Source organism: Tenrec ecaudatus, chromosome X (assembly GCF_050624435.1).
Source record: "Tenrec ecaudatus isolate mTenEca1 chromosome X, mTenEca1.hap1, whole genome shotgun sequence".
NCBI lineage: Eukaryota > Metazoa > Chordata > Mammalia > Afrosoricida > Tenrecidae > Tenrec > Tenrec ecaudatus.
In genome coordinates this window covers 111,752,578-111,771,344 of record NC_134548.1, presented here as the reverse complement: position 1 = coordinate 111,771,344, position 18,767 = coordinate 111,752,578, and the positions used below count along the sequence as shown (strand labels likewise).

Sequence of the window (18,767 nt, the reverse complement as noted above, 5' to 3'; positions counted from 1 at the left end):
CTCGGGGTCCCAGTGTGGGTATGGAGTGGGGCTATAGCTAGTCACAGCTGCGATGGCAGCAGCCCAGTGTCCCAAGATGTCCCACAAATCGGTCCTGCATGAGGCCCCGGCTCAGGACAAATGTGTGGGGTGTGCTTGGCGTTCTGTTCCAAGGGGATATTTCATTCATCAGACCTTTACCACTCTGCTACCTGGACACCAAACCTGCATTGTTCGAGAGCTCTCAGAGTATTCGGATCCCCTGGTCTGCCATCTTCCCAGAAGTCATTATGAAATTTCTTAATATGCCGTTTCTACTCATGCCTGTACCTCATTCCAAATGATCAGATGGGATCACACAAGGGGGGACAGTGTAGCACTAATAAAGGGGATTGGTAGCTTTTTGTTCTACCCACTGATCAGTAAGATGTGCCATCTTTAAGGTAGCCACACAGAATGAAACAATTAGGACCTTAGGTGGGCAGATATAAAAACTGAAGTGGCAAAGGCCTCTGAGATGAGATGTATCAAAGACGGTGGCAAGAAAACCCAAAGGAGCAGTGTAGACAATTGTGAGGGACCTTCTCAGGCAGGCTGGTTTCATGGCTCATGTAGGAGAAGCCCAAGGCATCATGTGGCAGATTCTGAGAACCAGAGAGAAACTTGGCTGCTGGCTGATGAGACCAATGTCTATATCCTTATTGTTTGCTTATTCTGACATTTAGTCCCTTATAGACATCATTAAAAAAAACCCACTGAAACAATTGCTGAAGACAAAAGCGTTGCATATGCAAATGTGGTGAAGAAAGCTGATGGTGCCTAGCTTTCAAAAATATATAGCCTTTGGGGTTTTAAAGGCTTGAAAATAAACAAGCATCCATCTAGCTGAGCAGCAACAAAATCCATACGGAGGGAGCACAGCAGCCTGTGTGCTCATGAGGTGACAATGGAATCAAGTATCAGGCATCAAAGACACAGAACAAAAAATCATATTATTGTGAACGAGGGGCAGTAGAGAGTGAATACCCAAAGCCAATCTGTAGACAATTGGACATCCCCTCACTGAAGGGTCACAGGGAAGAAGGGAGCCAATCAGGGTGCAGTATAACAACAAGGAAACGTAAAACTTTCCTCTAGTTCTTTAATACTTCTCCTCCCCACCCACACCACCAATGTCCGCCCACTATCATTTCCCAGGTCTACCTTACAAACCCAGCTAGACCAGAGCATGTACACAGGTATAGATAAGAGATAGAAACACAGGTAATCCAGGGCCTATAAAACCCTCAGGACCCACATTGAGAGTAGCAATTTCAGGATGGTAAGGGGACGATGGGGTGAGGAAGGGGGAACTAATGACAATGATCTACCTATAACCTCCTCCCAGGGGAAAGGCAGTAGGAAAAAATGGGTGAAGGGAGACATCGGTCAGTGTATGACATGAAATAAATAATAATTCACAAATTAACAAGGGTTCGTGAGGGAGGGATAGAAATTAATGAGGACCAAAGGCTCAAGCAGAAAGAAAATTCTTTGGAAATGATGATGGCAACAAATGTACAAATGTGCTCGACACATGTATGTATGTATGTATGTATAGGTTGTGGTAAGAGTTGTATGAGCCCCCAATAAAAAGATTTCTAAAAATCTTAATTTTAAGTAATGTCTGTGAGTCCTGAGTGACCATTCCAATCAATTATGAAACCCTGCATATGAAGCGCAGCGTGGGAGGAAGAGTTGGTGTCAGAATAGGTAGCAAAGGATGGAGCCTAGGCCTGACTCTTCCTCATGGCAACAGGGAAGCCGGGTGTCAGATTGTCCACATCTATGCTGATTCTTGCATTCGCTAACAAACCTGCTCACCATCTAGGCTAAGGGACGTCTCACCTGTATGATTACTGTACTGTCTTACCTCATAGACTTCTTCCGACTTACTGTCCTTCAGGCTATCTCCAGCCCGCATTCACAGAAAGATGTGGAGAAAAGTGGACAATTGCACCCATTTCTTTATGAACTCCCTGATGACATCCATCATAGAAAGAAACCACAAAGCCCAAACCATGGCCCACGAGGCCTCCTGTGATCTGGCCCCTCCTACCACACCAACCTGATTACTGACCACTGCCTTCCGAATGGTTATTCCCTTTCAGCCAAACGTTGCCATACACACCCCACGCTTGTTCACACCTCTGGACCACTGCCGTGGGTGTGCGTTTTGTGCACAGTACTGAGATACTATGAACTTCCGTCTTGTTATTTGAAAATCAGCTCAATGTCAGTCCTATAGTGAATCATTCCCTGACCTGCTCATCCCACTTCTTATTATACTTCCTTTTCCCTGCAGAGGATCTAATGCTTAATTGTAGCAGCAGCCCCTGCAGAATGTAATCTACCAGGCACAACTGAAATGCACAACTGATAATGCACAACTGAAATGCACACTGCAGGGATTTCACAAACAAACAACATCACTCTTTATTTTTGAAAGTTATAGAAGTTGGGTTGCACAGAAGAGGGATATCCAGAAGCATGATGAAGATGACAAGAACCTTGGTTCCTTTGGAGTTTCCCTTGTAAGGTCTGTGCGCCCCTTCAGGCAAGTACCTTCTGAGAGCTCATTCAGTGGCTGGAGAGAGGGAAGAGAGGAGTCAGGGCATCCTCAGAGCCAGGACACCTGAGTGTCATCCCCAGGCAGCCTTGTCTCTGCTCACTTGGCCTATATTCCAAGACTTGGTTGTGAACACAGCAAAAATCTATGAGGCCTGGTGTGACCCTAGTGCATCTCATGGAGGTAGCTGGCATTGAGGAAGGTCAGGCTACACACACGAGGACAAACTGGAAACACCGAGCACATAAGGTGGCTTACCAAGCTGTGCATCCGAAACCTGCCTTCAAGCAGTTCTTGTGACAAAACGGTTTGTAAGGGGGAAACTCCTAGACACATGTGTCTGTCCATAAAGGCACATGGTCCATGAACGTCAAGAGGCCTGAGGACCTGTTGTAAACCACTAGGTGGCTCAATAGGCACACAGTGGGAATGAGGTCCAGTGTGGCATGAAGAAGTAAAATGCATTCCCTGAGGTTCCTTCACTCACTTTTCAGCACTTCCCAACCCCACACACGCCACACTCACTTCTGAGAGCGTAGGAGGCTCATACCATACCTGGTAGAGGTGGCCTGCCGAGCTTCCTGCTGCACCTGGGCCGTGGAGGGCACAAAGCTGGAAGAGGCTGTGGGTATTGAGTTGATGTAGTCACTCTGGGAATCTTTGGGTCTCACTTCCGTCACAGTCATTTGGTCATTAATGATGAATATACTGGAGAAAGGAGGGGCCTCAGACAGCTAGACACATGGACAATCCCACAGCCCCAACACCAATCCCGCCCACAATGGACAACCAATTTCCTGCCATGCATGACACTGCTTGTCTCCCTGACTCTTTGGCTGGTACCCTTTTCCTTCACATGAACCTGCCTTTGGAGAGCTGTCTGCCCCCTTGACTGGGCGTATAGGTTTCCCTCACCCCAGAGAGAGTTTCATACATGCTTTTACCTTTACAACAGGCAACCGGCTGGTTATGCTAAACATCATATTCCGAGACGCACACAAAGTCCCAGAGGTGTCATGCAACATTCCAAAGGGACAAAGCTAGTGATGGCTGGTGTCGGGGTGAGAAGTCACTATGCCACCGCCTACACTCTACACACCAGGCCGGCGTGCTCATGGGATCTACCTTTTGGAATTCAGCAAACCTGTGGAAATCCTGAGGAATCCCGTGTCACCATCCCACCCTGTGTCCATTGTGTGGGATGGGAGTTGCCCCTTGGATGGGAAACACAGCACGAACCTGGAATCACTGCCAGTCCTCAAAAGGAAGGTCCGCTTGAAGGCGCAGACAGGACGCTCACACATACCATCGACTTCAAGGACAAAGCACAGGACAGCCAGTCAGGGTCCCCATGCTTTACACACTCAACCCTGGTGTTTATATCTCATAGAAAACTGAGGATGCCACCCCGGGACAGCTATCCCTGGTCAGTCAGCATTTCAGTGTGCAAAAGAGGTGCAATCTCTTCCAACTGATAAGCTGCCGCTCTGTGTCAGCTCCTGTGTCAATCTCTTCACAAATGCTTTTGCCATATTCTTCAAATTAGGCCGGTAGAGGGAAATTACTAGCCTCCCTTTGGAAATGGGTTGACCAGGAGGGTAAACGGTTGCCTCAGGGGGCCCTAGTGGGGGTGCCTGTTGACAACCATCAAATTCTATGTCCTGTGCCTCTTCCACCTGGGCTGTGGTCAGACCAGCTAGCAGACAGGGCTGCGGGTCAGTCAAAAATGAGCTGGGGTGCGGGCTGGTTGGAGCTGGATACCATAAAGGGAAAGGGAAGGGACGGGAGTAGGGAAGCCTGTAGACCTTGGAGTGGCAACAGTGGGGAGCAAGGGGGAGAAATTTGGCAGACACTCACCCTCCTGGAACTGCCCACGGACAGAGAAGCAGAGCATCGTTCTCTGAAAGAGAAAAACAGCTCAGGCTTGCAGGAACCCGCTCCCTCTCCTTCCCACCTATGTCCACTCCCTCTGACTCTTTGCAGCAGCAGTGCCTACCCTATGGATACAGGTGTCCACCACGAAGGAGCTGAGGTCATGCTCGGTCCTGGGCAACACACAGAGGAAGTCAACAACCTCCTTTTTTGTTTGTTTCAGCAACTGAACACACGGGCCTGCGGGAAAAGAGGAGAAAAAATGTCAAGAGCTGCCTCCCTCACTAGATCCCTGTGATTTACCCTTTCATACCTCCTGCCTCATCCAGTCTCCAGTCTCACATACCAATTTCCTTGAGCTCCTTCAAGTTCCTGTTGTCCATGAAATAGTTGGCCAACCTGACTCTAGGAAGGAAGCAGGAACAGGAGGTGGAGGACTGACCAGTGTCTGCTGGGAGTCACAGGGTCAGGGCTGTCGTCTGGTCTGAGATACTCACATGGGCTGACCCCCAGGGTTGAAGAGAGTAGTCAATGAGAAGCAGGCATTGTCGTGGTAAACACTTAGGAGACACTGTCGGTCCCCATTATCATAGATACTGTAATACCTAAGGGGAAGCAAGAGCTCCTTAGAGACTTAAAGACCCCACTGCCCCCACCATATTCAGGCCTATGAATGGGCATATGGGCCCATCTCAATGTGCATGCTGCCTCAGGGCACAAAGGGGTTCTTACTGCTTCAGGAACTTCCAGACTAGATCCTTCAGGGCATCTGATTCAAAGACACGCACCTGGAACGAACATGGACTTCAAGACTCTAGCTGATATCCCATTCCCACCCATCAGTCCAAGCCCAGCTTGGTACTGCCTCCTCACCTTGCGGGCAGCTAACTTCTTCTCATCCCCAATGCCAGAGGAATCAGGCGAGGGAAATTCCTGATCATCCTGGGGAAGGGAAGTAGATGTCAGCAGAGATGACTGGCATGGGCACAGGAAATTAGGAGAGGTCAGAGGTCCTGGGAAAAGCCAAATGCTAAAGGGCCTAGAGATTCCAGGGGCATGTTTATCACAGGGTCTTCCCAGAGAGTTGAGCTGTTAGTGGGAACTGCTGAGAAAGTCCTCAGGTTTTATCAGCTTCTCCATGAGGGCTTCCTTCCCAAGGAGATTAGGGGCAGTTCCATACATCTAACCTGGGCGGGGTCTAAGGGAGTCAGGGCAGGTTTGGGGTGGCATTATGTAGCAGACAGAGGGATCCTGGAAAAAGAAATATACTCACCAGGCTTAAAAACTTGGAGAACAAGTCCAGGAGGTTACTGTTCAATGTCAAGGCAAAAGACAAAATCAGAGCTTGCCTGAAACAAGTACAGCTGCACAGGATCACTGATGGGTGTGTCTCCCACTCAATGGTGTGATACCTTTCAATGTCAATACCCTTCAAGGACCCTGCACACTCTACCAGGGACTCACCCAGACAGAGAACTGGAGGATGCCAGCCCCATGCCTGTGTCTTCCCCAGGGTATCACGAGGCATAACTGACCTCATGTTACTGTGCTTATCCGGAGAGATGGTGCACAGAGGCTTTCTGCGCGCACTCATCTCTTCTGGCTCCAGCCCTTTCCCTGTGTCCATCTCCTCTTCAGCCTTCATCTGCAATGAAAAGCAGGAAACATGAAACAGGGAGTGTGGACCAGGAGGGCGCTTCCCTCTCAAGTCCACCATCTCCCACAAAACGCCTAACCACCTGTCTTTTGTCCCCACCATAATGAGCCCTGACTCCTTCCTTTCCCTGTGTGCTCTGTGACCGCTTCTCACCTGATTTTCTAAGAGGTTCCTGCTCTGCATGGTGGGATCCTTCTTCCCTACATTGGGCAGGCCCACCAGCTGACTGGGGCTAGTGTTGCTCAAGGTGTAAGGCAAAATCTGCGGAGAGAAAAGGCTCCAAGAAGTGACACCCGGGAAAATTCTGCCCTCCACCCCAGCTGCCCCATCCTCCTGAGACCCTCAGCAGCAGTAAAAATAAAGGCCTCACTTTGGGCATGTTCTCCTGATGAATCTGAAGGGAGGAAGCTGTGTCCTTTCTACCATTCAGTCTCATTTCAGTACCATGAAGCATCACTCCTAGAATGGGAGACAAAGGGTCAGGTGGATAAAAGTGCACAGCTCAACTGGCTTGAGCACCAACCCTTCCCAAAATTAACTCTAACTACCCCTCCCACAAAGACTACTCTGCCCCCAGCTGTCCTACAATGACTGCTTTCACACAAACCTGTATCTGAGTGGAACTTCTGAGGAAGGTCATGAGCTCCCTGGCAGCTCTCATCTCCTTTTACCTTGGTCATGTACAGAGACAGAAATGGGGATTAGTGGCTTGGACCTCAGATGGTAGGATGGGAGCTGAGATGGGAGAAGTGATGCTGGGTATGAGTGTGTCCACACACCTCTGGAGTGGGCACTCCTTCAAACATTTTTGTGTTTTCTGACTCCATCTCCTTCGACAGATCCTGGGGCACCACGGAGGCGATATCAAAGGGAGGGCCCTGCAAGGAGGGCAAGAGACTTGGTGGGTAAATACCAGGACCTTTAAACTACAACATCAAGGAAGACACTTGCATCTTAGCCTGCCCAACTGCTCCCAACTAGCCGTGCCTATGTCCTGACATGTAATATCCTCATCCCAAATATTGCTTCTGACGTTCTTCAATGCAAGCTCAATGCTGGCACACTCCTGGAGGAATGGGGCCTGCCTTTTCGCACAGGGACATTCAGGGAGAGTACAGGAGACCAGAATCCTTGCTCAGCTTGGATCCTCCTCTCGTCCTATACCTACTTGCTTGTCTCCCTGTACCAGAGTGAAGGGGACATTGGTTTGACTCTCGGACAAATTCAGCAGCCAATACCAGTCAGCCATCATGCTAAATGGATTCTTGGAGCATCTGCAAGGATGGAAGAGGCCACAATCATGATGGAAATAGAGCCTGAATAGAGATCCAAACATGTGCTCCTTATACAGAGGTTTAATAGAGTTTCCACTCTTAGATCAATGTCCCAATTTCTTATGTTTGTATCATATGTGGGTGTGATTAATACTGTTTCTGTATTTTCCCAAGGTTTCTTGCAAATAATCATCTTCAATTTTCATAGAAGGCTCCTGCTTTCCTAAGCTTCTGGGAGAGCCTTCCTCATGCAGGCCCCGCCTCCCCTCTGACAAGGCCTCCGGAGACTCTGCCCACGGCCTGTCCCCTCCTCCAACCCTCAGTTTGAACCACACTGGGGACAAGCTGGGGGAGTTCCTCCATCTCCTCGTGAGCAGTTTACACCATTGTAGACAGATGTTGTCTTTCTCGCTGCCTCCTGCCCGGTCCCTTTTCATTACTTCTCCCAACATGCCTTTAGATGCATCAAGAAGAAGGCATCTTGTGAGAAAAAGCACACATTTCCTGTGTGCCGTGCTCCAGCAGAGTATGCCCTGACCCCACATGGGATCAGCACAATTAAACACACCCCGTCTCCCTTGCACATTATGTTCATTTTGCAAGGACACTCACTGTGATTTTGGAGAAGCTCCAGGTGCTTCCACCCTGTCTGTTCTCCTCCATTCCTGCCTCCGGATCTTTTCTCTCTCTATCCATATCACCTTGAGTTAAGTCTGTTTGATATGTGTCTCCCTGCTTGTAAGATGGGATGCGATAGGGGGTGCTATGGTGATAAAGAGACAGAAGGTTATCATAATGTTTGCTCAACCATTAATCTTGTCCTAGCATTCTTCATCCTACCCTGTTGTAGGGTAGAAGAGGAATGGGAACGTGAAATCGAGTGTCACATATTCCATTGGATCATGCTTGCCACCGTGGTCACTTACTATCGTACTCCAGACCTGACCCGGGCATGCCTCCTTGCCACGTGGTCACCTTGCCCCTGGAGGGGTAACTGATCAACGCTAGGACTGGCTTGCTCATAGTAGATGGGAACTCTCCTTCTCCGAATACACCTGCATCTTGCTGATGGTAGAGAAACATCAACTTTGTGTTTGTCCCCTGAAATTAGAAACAACCCATCAATCATGGTAATGCCAGAAGTCCAGGGGTGGGCGTTGGAACAAGTATGGTAGAGAAACATCACTGATTTGCATACTGTAAACAGAAATTTACCCCCGGACTACCAAGGCTGAAACAGTCCTCTGTGGTTCCACTTCAGGGGATCTGAGAGGTGGGCAGTGTTTGTAGCCCAAGGGAGAGCAAACCCAGAGCAGAAGGTGTGAGCAGAGGATCCAGGAAGGTCCTTCCTACTCATCTGATCCCTGTCTGGGTGGCCTCGGAACATTGCATATCATCTCTTACCCTGACCTCCCTCTTTTCTTGTGAAGGAGTTAGAAGACGTTCTCTGAATGTTTAATGCTACAGTTCAAGGCTGACAGGGAATTTGCATGTTTTGTATGAAGATTTTAAGGAATGAGAGATCTGAAGAAAACAGACAAAATGAATCCTGAAGAGATAAAATGGTGGAGAATATGCAAGCAGGTCAGGGGCTTGTTAGAGGGGAATAGTCCATGCATCTCACACACAGTCAATTACAGTCTAGAAAGCAAGCGCCCGGAATATGACGGTTACCTGAGGAGACCATGGCAGAGGAATTTACAAAAGCACCTCAAGACACCAAATTGTTCAAACCCCATTCTAGAAAGCCAAAGAAAACTACCTTGAGCCGATTCATCACTTGAGAAAAGAGGGAGTTTCTATTATGATCAAAGTTTTCTTTTTGGCCTGATTAAAATATTGATAAAGGACCTCCAAATATGTCCATCTCAGCATAGAAAACAGAATATCCTCCACAAACACAGCGGCAAATGTAGGACTTGGCATGTCCGCAACCATGGGGGATATTTGCAATAAAAGATAAAACTCCCAGAGTTGAGTCTGTTAGATGGCGAAGGTTTAAGCAGTGTGAATAATAAAATTTGCTTCATTGACATACAGCATGGCTCATTAAAAACCAAACGTGGTGGAATATTATCTCACAGGTCGTATGCTGGGCCAATAAAGAAGCCTCTCACTGTCAGAGTCCATTGTGATTGACAAGAACCAGATAGAGAACAGGAGAACTGCCCCTGTGGGTTTCCTGGACGGTAACTCATTATGAGAGAAGAAAACCTCACCTTTCTCCCCCAGAGAGGCTGATGGTTTGGAACTGGTGAACTTGGAGTGAGCAGCCCAGCTGGTGATTCTTCACACCCCCAAGCACTGCCAACAAGCCTGTAACACCTTATAAAACCGAACTCACTGCCATGCAGTCAATCCCAACTCAAAAGGACCCCATAGGACTGGCAGAGGTGCCCCTGTGAGTATCTGAGACTGCATCTGTTTACAGGCGAGGAAAGCCCCAACTCTCTCTCAGACCAATCCCTTGAGGGATTACAATCTATCTTGCATGGCTGTGGTGAGGATTCAAGGGCTAGGTGGGTTGCTAGTCGCTTTGTAAACTTGCAATACTAACCCCAAGACGCTAAATTCCCCACATGGAAAACCATGGGTACCTTCCTCACTCCCAAGCGGAAAACCAGTGGACCCTGGCCTTTCTCCTCAACTGGAGAAGGACGTTCCCGGAGCCAGGATGAACCACAGAGAGAGGTTCCCCTGCAGTGTCCATCAGCCCCCATCCCAATGCTACTGACAAGTCACCTGCCCACCCCACGTGGACAGGATCCGGTGCTTTCAAGGATCGAGGGGAGTCGCGTCGAGAGTGCCCCTCCCCCCTCTGCACCGAGATTCCCGGGCTGATGGACTCACCCATGGTGCAGCGTGCGGCCAGGAACACGTCCCCACTGTCCTCCCTGGGATGTCCCGAAGAGCACGGTGGGGTGTGGAGCCCGGGGCTGGGGTCGCTCAGAGCGGGCTCTTCAGGAAGCCCAGAGCCGTCCACGAACCTGCTCGACGCCTCCGCCTCACTGAGCCGCCCGGCAAGATGGCGTCCCCACAGGAAAGCTCTTCCCGAGATCATAGAGAGGAGCCACTCGGGACCTAGAGGAGCCTTCGCGGGCTGCTCTTACTGCCCCCTACCTGTGCCACCCGCCCGGCACGGATTTCCTCCCAAGCCGTGCCCCCCCCCTCCACCCGCCCCCAGGGGCAGTGGACAGGACAACCAGGCAGCCTGGGTTCAGGCCGTCGTGGCTAAACATGCCGGAAGCAAGGTCACGCCGCTGATCACCGTGCCTCTGCTGTGCTTCGCTGGGTTCCCCCTTCTGCAGACCCACGGGACCCTGCGTCCCTGCTCCGTGCGGGCGCTGAACTTGCTGTGAGGCCCATGTAGGTGCACATGGACCTCGCGGGGGCCTGGTGTCCGCCCGACCACCCCGTCTCGGAGGCTCCTGAGGCTGCGTGGCTGCAGGACAGAGCTCACGTGCTGCCTGGGATCGCAGAGCTGAGCTGAGCTCCACGAATGGCCATGCCCCTCCCACACATTGCTGTCCACCCGTCTTGGTGCACTGTATGGGCTTATTGTAATCATGGCGAAGTAAATGAAAGACTGGAAGGAAATAACTGGAGACATTCCAGAAACAATACATACATATATAATTTCAAAATCGAATATATAAGGGAAATGACACCCTTTGAGAGTTACATGTGATAAGATGGGGGTGGGGTGGGGGCAACAGGCAAGCCGTTTTCATATATGTGTGCATGTGTTTTTGCGTGTGTGGGTGGGGATGGGTGTGTCTGGATTCCTTCTAATGGTTATAGGCAGTTTTTTAGCTCTGAATGTCTCAGAAAATGACACTGTGTAAAGGACAGGGGAAGACCAATGACTGGGTGGCTCTATGTTAATCAGAATTTTTTTGGAAATTATCAGTCCCTGGAAACAACTTTTGCTTCCTAAGAGAGTTCAGATCCTGAGTGAGGAAAAATTAAATATGCATGATATAATGTGCCAACATTTCAGTGTGGGAAGTAAAAGACAGAAGCACAAACAAATAAACAATGAGTTTGACCATTGTATATTTTCAAATAAAATACATTGAGAAAATTTTGCAAAACGCACACATTCATGAGAATTCATTAAAATATATATATACTGATTTTTTAATTAACATTTTAGAGTTTTCCTCTCTCAACAAATGTGAGGTGCCATTGCGTTGATTCTGACCCATAGTGAACCTATGCACAACAGAGGGAAACACTGAAGGGTCCTATGTCAGCCTCACAATTGTTCCTATGCCTGACCCAATAATGCAGCCCCTGTGCCAATCCATCTTGTTGAGGGAGGGTCTCCCTGCCTCTGGACTCCCTGCCAATTTACCAAATATGATGCCTTCTATAGGGACTGGTCTTTCCTGACAACATGTCCACAGTATGTGAGGGAAGTCAGATATCTGTCTCTAGGGAGCACTCTGGCCTGACTTCTTCCAGGCATGCATTGGTCTGTCCTTCTAGCAGTCGGTGGTACTTTCAACATTCTTCTCCAGCACCCCAATTCAAATGCATTGATTCATCTCCGGTTTTCCTTATTAAATATGCAACATTCACAGGCCTATGATGCAGTGGAGATTGCCATGACATGAGTCAGTCACACGTCAGTCCTCAAAGTAACATCCTTGCTCTTCAATACTCTGAAGAGATCCTATGCGGCAGATTTGCACAATGCATTATGTCTTTACCTTTTGACCTCTGCTGCCATGAGCATTGATTGTGGATCAAGTAAGAAAAATTCCTTGAGAAATACAGCCTTTTATCCATTCATCCTGTGGTTACATATGCGTCTAGTTGTAAGGATTTTCTTCTTTATACCGAGCTGTAGTGCCCTCAGAGAGCTACTATTCCTGATCTTCATCACCAAGTGCTTCAATTCCTTTTCACTTTGAGCAAGCAAGGCCGATTCCTCTGCATACAGCAAGTTGTTAATAGGCCTTCCTCCTATTCTGATTCCACATTCTTCTTCATATAATCCAGGTTCTCTGATGATTTGTTCAGCATACAGATTGAACAAGGATGGTAAGAAGATACCACCCTAGCTGACGCACACCTTTCCTAATGTTAAAACATGCAGTATTCCCTTGTTCTCTTCCTACAACTTCCTCGTGATCCACATGCAAGTTTCGCGTGAGCACAGGGAAGGGTTCTGAAATTTCCTTTCTTCTCCAGGTTATCCAGAGTTGATTGTGGTTCCCACAGTCACATGCCTTTGTACCGTAAATGAAACACGAGTATACATCTTTCTGATATTCTCTACTTTGAGCCAAGATCCATCTGACATTAGCAATGATATCCCTTCTTGCAAGTCGTCTTCTGAATCCATCTGAAACTTCTGGCAGTTCCGTGTCAATGTCGTGATGCAACCATTGTTGGATGATCTTAAGCAAAAATTTACTGCCTTGTGATAGCCACGATCTCGTTCTTAGTTTGAGCACTGTGTTGGGTCACCTTTCTTTAGAATGGGTACAAATATGGATGTCTTTCGGTCAGTGGTCCAAGAAGCTGTCTTCCAAAATTCCTGTCAAAGATGAGTGAGTGCTCTCTGTGCTATTTTTGCCTGCTGGAACATTTCAATGGTTATTCCATCAATTTCTAAAGCCTTGTTTTTTACTATTGCCTTCAGGGAAGTTTGAACTTTTCCTACAGCAACATTGGGTCTTGATTATACGCTGCTTTCTGAAATAGTGCAATGTCCACTGCTTATTTGAGGTACATTGTCTCTATAAATTCTTCCAATTTCAATTGACATCTCCTAAAGCATTCAATATCTTGCTATGTAATCTTTTAAGATTCCAACTTGAGCCTTGCATTTTTTCTGGGTTCTTTCAGTTTCAGGCATGTTGAGTGAGCGTGGTGTTCCCCTTTGGTTTTCTTCATCTATGTGCTTGTACATTTCATTATAATACTTGACTTTATCTTCTCAAGCTGTCACTTGCAATTTACTGTTGGGCTCCTTGATTTCAGTTTCTCTTTCATTTGTTTATCAACCTAGCTACTTTCCATTTAAGGGCAAGTTTCCGATGCTCTTCTGACACACGCTTTGATCTTTTCTTTCTCTCCTATCTTTTTATGACCTTTGCTTTGGTCGTGGGTGATGGTCTTGGTGTTCTCCTACAGCTCCTCAGGTCTTCTGTCATTTAGTGTTCAATGTGTCCTATATGTTCTTGGCATGTTCAAGAAATTCAGGTGGGATAGACTCAAGGTTGCATTTTGGCTCTCGGTGACTTTTTTCCATTTTTTCAGCTTTATCCTGAACTTACCGAAACACAATGGATGATTTGTTCCACAATTGACCATTGGTCTTGTTTTAACAGCTAATATTGAGCTTCTCCTGCATGTCTTCCCTCATATGTAGTCACTTTTCTTTCTGTGTATATCATATGGAAAGTCCAAGCATACAATCACCTTTTGTTCTGTTGAGAACAGTTATTTGCTAGGAACAAACCATTGATTTTGCAAAATTCAATTACGTAACCTCCACCTTACTTTCTGCCATCAAGTCCATATTGTGCAGCTACTGCTCCTTCCTCTTTGGCTCCAGCTTTCACATTCTAATCCTCGATGTCTATCAATTCATCTTGAACGCATGTCTGATCCATTTCAAGCTAAAAGCATTGGTAGAATTCCTAAATGTCTTCGTCACTAGCTTTTGTGGTTGCTCTGTCAAGTAGAATGATCGTAGTATTAACTGGATCTCCTTAAAGGCGATAGATATTCTCTGATCAACAGCAACACTGTACTTCATGGCTGATTTTGCAATCCCCTTTCTGACAATGAATGGCCCGTCAGTCCTCTTGATTGTGTTCTTCCCACCATAGTAAATAAAGTTTTCATGATTCAATATGACCAATACCAACTCATTTCAGTCCACTAATTCCTAATATATTGATCTTCATGCATTCCATCTGATTTTTGATCTCCTCCAACCCTCCTACATTCATACCTCACACATGCCAATTTCCAACCATTAAGAGATTTCTGCAACCACTCAAGGTAAAGAGAAACAGCTGCAAAAACCTCTTAGCCAACATGCCTAATGGAAATAATAATACCAAAAGCTGCTGGAGAATAACGGTGGCTCCTCAGCTCTGGAATCCCCTCCTTTGGATCTCTGCTCTCTGGGGAGGGGTTATAAGTGGGCCAGTACATGCATGACTGCTGACTCTGTCTGACCTCCTTTGACATCACAAGGGGGAACAAGGATCAAACCCATCAGCCCAATGCCATTTCCATTGATGCAGAAGTTTGACATGCCTCCATCCTCCAACCTTCTCTAATGGATCCTGATACCAACAGTCTTACTCCTTCTGTCCCCCTCAGGGCACTCAGCCTTTCTGCAGGGTTCAAAAATCTGTAACAGTGGCCACAGTGCACTCAGGCTGTACTTACAATTACAAGGTTAATTAGAGAAACAAACCAGTAGGTTACAAAGGAACAGTGAGGGCGTAATGGGTTGAGTATTGGACTGCTATCCATCAGGCCAGCAATTCCAAACCACAAGTCACCCCTCAGGAGAATGAGGATTATTTCTCCAATGGTAAAGATTGTAGAGCCATGGGGACCTTATGTAGGGTCCCTGTGAGTCAGAATAGGCTTGACAGCAGTGGTTTTGGGAACAGTGTCAGAAATGATCAGGAGACAACAGTTGACTGGTCACAACAGCCGCTTCTCCGGTTGGCCCATAGGCTCACTTCTCTCTGGGCCTCTCTCAGACACATATCCCCATTCTCAGGAAGAATTACAAAATGCCTTTCTCTCAGATGGATTGACAAACACACACGCTCAGCAAGTCATCTTTATGGCAGAAGTGTTACCCATTCTCTGGGCTAGGAGGCTGCAGCCCTCTGCCCGGGTTTCAGTGCTCTCAGTTTCAACGCCTGTGCTGCTGCTGTTGTTGCCTCTGCTTCCACCTCTGCTGCCAACACCTTTGTGTGCAGGAATCTGGAGCCAAAACAACTGCTCTGCGAAGGGTTTTTTTTTCTTGGTAGTTGTGAGATCCTTGTTCTTGCTTCCCCTCGGGTGGCTCACTTGATACCCAGTGCATTGGCAAAACTGAGAAATCCCCAAACTAGATTCACTGGAATCTTTTTCAGAATCAGTTTTATTATCACTATGTACATGTCATGCAATTCAATAATTCAATCACATCAAGAGTTGTACAATTGTCATTAGACTCAATTCTAGAACATTTTCTTCGTCCTGGTAATCATTGTTACTCACTTAATTATTATTTTTCTAATTGTGGTGAACATATAAACAACGGCACATTCTCCATTTGCACAGCATCTACTTGTATATTTCAGTGTCATTGACTATACCCTTTGTGCTGTACAGGCACTGTTGGTATCCTTTTTCATTTTTTTCTACCACCATTATCATAAGCGCAATGTCTACTACCCAACAACTCTTTCCCCATCACCTATGGTAACCATCAGTCAAGTTTAGTTGCTTTTTTTCTCTTGGTTTTCTGATACAGCATTCACGTAGCATGTACTTCCATGGTTAAATCACTTTAATATGAGCTGTGTAGTCACACTCAGTTATAGTGCTCCTGCCTCCCCCATTCATTGGTCGCTCTGCAAATCACCTCACCCTCCCTATCTTCTACCCTCCTACATCCCCTTTAAATCTTTAAATCAATTATTATCTCTATGCATCTACTAGTTCTGTGCTTCACCTAATGGGAAACCCAACAGTAACAATAAAAAACAAAAGGAAAGTAAATGTGTAGGGATAAAATGATCATCATCATCAAGTTCACAATGCTCTCTATCTGGTAGAAAAGCTGTTCATGGTCCTTGCCTCTGGCTAGAGGGTAGAGGCACATACATCTGTTTTTTACCTTTTAATTTATTATTAACCGGGAGTTAATACATAAATCATTCCATAGTTCAATCACATCAAGCAGCACTGTATAATTGCTACCACAATCCGTTTCCAAATATTCTTTTTCTTCGTGGACTCCTTGATATTTTGTCCCTGTCACTGGCTACCCCACCAGCACTGTACCCCACACGCCAGTCACCCCTATTCTACTTACTGTCCCTATAGGTTCACCAATTCTGAGTCTCACACACCGAAAAACATATAACAAAAGTTGAAGAGGGCTACCCCCAATTAGGAAATACATCAGAGATAAACTCTAATATATATGAAAAGAAGAATGTTGAAAACCAGATCAGACTCAACAAGCATCAGAGGGGCCATGAAGTGTCAAGTTTTTAACTATACAAGTTAGGCTTATCATTTTGATGTCCTATAGTCATCTCTCCAATGCACTCTATTTGGTAACCATGGTTTCTTCCAAACCCTCTATTATGCATAGAGGGAAATCACTAGAGGAATCTTTCCTATGTAGATCCCACAAATGTACCATGGGCTCCCACTGTCATCACAGGCTTCTGCAAGCTGGGTTCTCATGTTTTAGGCTCAGATACTATGCCCTCTGTTGATTTCTATGATTTATAATCCTTTGGTGACTGATGATGGAGTGCTTCTACCATGTGGACATAGTTGACATCTCACTCAGATGGTTGCTTTTTTGGAGACAAGCCTTTAAGATCTCAGATCCCACTTTATGTGATAGCCGGGAACCATCTAACAATGGAGGCTACTTTTCAGGGAAGTTTACAATAATAATCACTGAGAATGGCAGTCACAGATGTGTCGGAATTATATATACAGCATATCAGGCAGTTATAGAGCAAGACTATGTACACTTACCAAGAATTCAATGATCTTGATACGGCCGTCAACTGCTTCCTCTGACACCATGTACTCTTTGTTTTAAATCCTCAGGTTACAAGTATGTGTGGGGTAGAGTCAAATTCACATAGTGGGGTTACTGCATTGTATCTCACTGATGCAGCCTCTGGAGCATGAAGATCCAGGTTTCAGTGTACCAGTGCTCAACCTCCCAGCCTGGGTCTAGAGGATGCACCCAGAAACCTGTGTCACTGTGGCTCGTTTGCTGCATACCACCAAAGACACTACCCCCCCTAGGATCCCCCAAAATATTTTGAGTCATCTCCCCCACCCCACCCCAAGTTGGGAGTCAGTTTTCCCTATTTTCCTACCAACAGACATGCATTTGTGGTCCCCCGGACTTGTGGTCTCCTTCCCCTCTCCATACTTGTTTTTCCATTGTAAACTTCCTGTCCATCCAGCTGCCATGCATTTATCTGAAGGTTTCCAGTTGGTCATTTGGTTGGAGTTAGGAACCTAAGGGCAAACTAGCCCCGGCTCGCAATCCAGTGCCCAACAGCCAGCGACGTTGCATTCCTTGGTGCTCAGAATGGTTGCAGTGGGAATGCAGACAGCTAGAGTCTTGGGGAATGTTGCCAGCAAGGAGACTGACTCGTCTGTATACGAATGTACTGATACGATAGTCTTTTCTATGCTTACATGACGTGGTAAAGGTTGGAGAGCAATGGCCTAAAGAGCACCAGTATCAAATTGATAAATTATGCATATAGAGTAATGAAGCTGGTCACCTTGTGTGATGAACAAAATGGTTTGGAATGGGATGGGCAATGTTTGAATGCATTAAAACATTCAGGTTTAGCTTTCATACACTTTTTACTTTGAAAGGGTTTGTGAGAAATGAACTTTGATCCAAACTTACACCATTTACAAAAATGCACTAAAATCAGTCATAGACCTAAATTTTGAAACCGAAATCAGTAATACAACTTTTAGAAGTAAATAGAGGAGAAAATATTACTGACTTCATTGTAACAGAAACATCTCATAAAACACCATTGGAAACAAAAAATAAAGTTGTCTATATTAAAATTTAAATTTTCTACTCTCCAATATATATTTAATGAGAACATTAATATTCACTCACAAATTGGCAGAAGATGTTTATATAACATATCTGGTGAGGGACCTGGAGACAGCTCAATATCTAAAACTTCTTACACATCAACAATAAGGAAACTACAAAATATGTAGAGACGGCAAAGGATTTGCACATGTTCTTCCTCAAAGACATATGGATGGCAAACCCACATATGAAAAGACATATGACATCATGAGTCATTAGAGAAGTGCAAATTAAATCCGTAAGTTGATAAGGCACTAAAATAGAAAAAGGCTGATTCGAACAAGAGCTAGCAAGGATATAGAAGAATCAGACCTCTTATAAACAAGTTGAGGGATTATGGAATAGTACAACCACTCTGAAAATGTACTGGTTCAGTGTATACATACTGTAAGAGCTGCAAACCCGATGTTTGAAGATGGCATCCAGGGAGGATCATTTGCCCGATGCTCCTGTTGTTACATCAGAAAATTAAGAGTTAAAGAAGCCAATATTGGGAGTCTGGGTGCTAAAAATAGATTC

At 46.2% G+C, this 18,767-nt stretch overlaps 1 protein-coding gene across 1 annotated transcript; it reads right to left on the bottom strand.

Moving 5' to 3' along the window:
• Positions 1–3,108: 3,108 nt before the first annotated feature.
• On the bottom strand, positions 3,109–7,365 carry LOC142433646 (nuclear RNA export factor 1-like). Its single transcript, XM_075538434.1, has 13 exons — positions 7,285–7,365; positions 6,896–6,994; positions 6,724–6,787; positions 6,487–6,575; positions 6,270–6,377; positions 5,995–6,104; positions 5,733–5,808; positions 5,333–5,401; positions 5,192–5,247; positions 4,957–5,064; positions 4,806–4,864; positions 4,584–4,699; positions 3,109–3,321 (listed from the first exon to the last, which is right to left on the bottom strand). Exons 1-13 carry the CDS (start codon positions 7,363–7,365, stop codon positions 3,109–3,111), a joined length of 1,248 nt encoding a protein of 415 aa, XP_075394549.1.
• Positions 7,366–18,767: the final 11,402 nt, after the last annotated feature.

What these genes read in the sequence shown, in the direction of transcription:
- LOC142433646 (XM_075538434.1), bottom strand. Translation starts at nt 7,365, where the DNA reads ATGGCTGACTGGTATTGGCTGCTGAATTTGTCCGAGAGTCAAACCAAT. An exon ending in TGGTACAGGGAGACAAGCAA is followed by an intron (nt 6,995 to 7,284) that starts GTAGGTATAGGA and finishes CCCTCCTTGCAG; the next exon opens with GGCCCTCCCTTTGATATCGC. An exon ending in AACCCTGGGGGTCAGCCCAT is followed by an intron (nt 4,865 to 4,956) that starts GTGAGTATCTCA and finishes CTTCCTTCCTAG; the next exon opens with AGTCAGGTTGGCCAACTATT.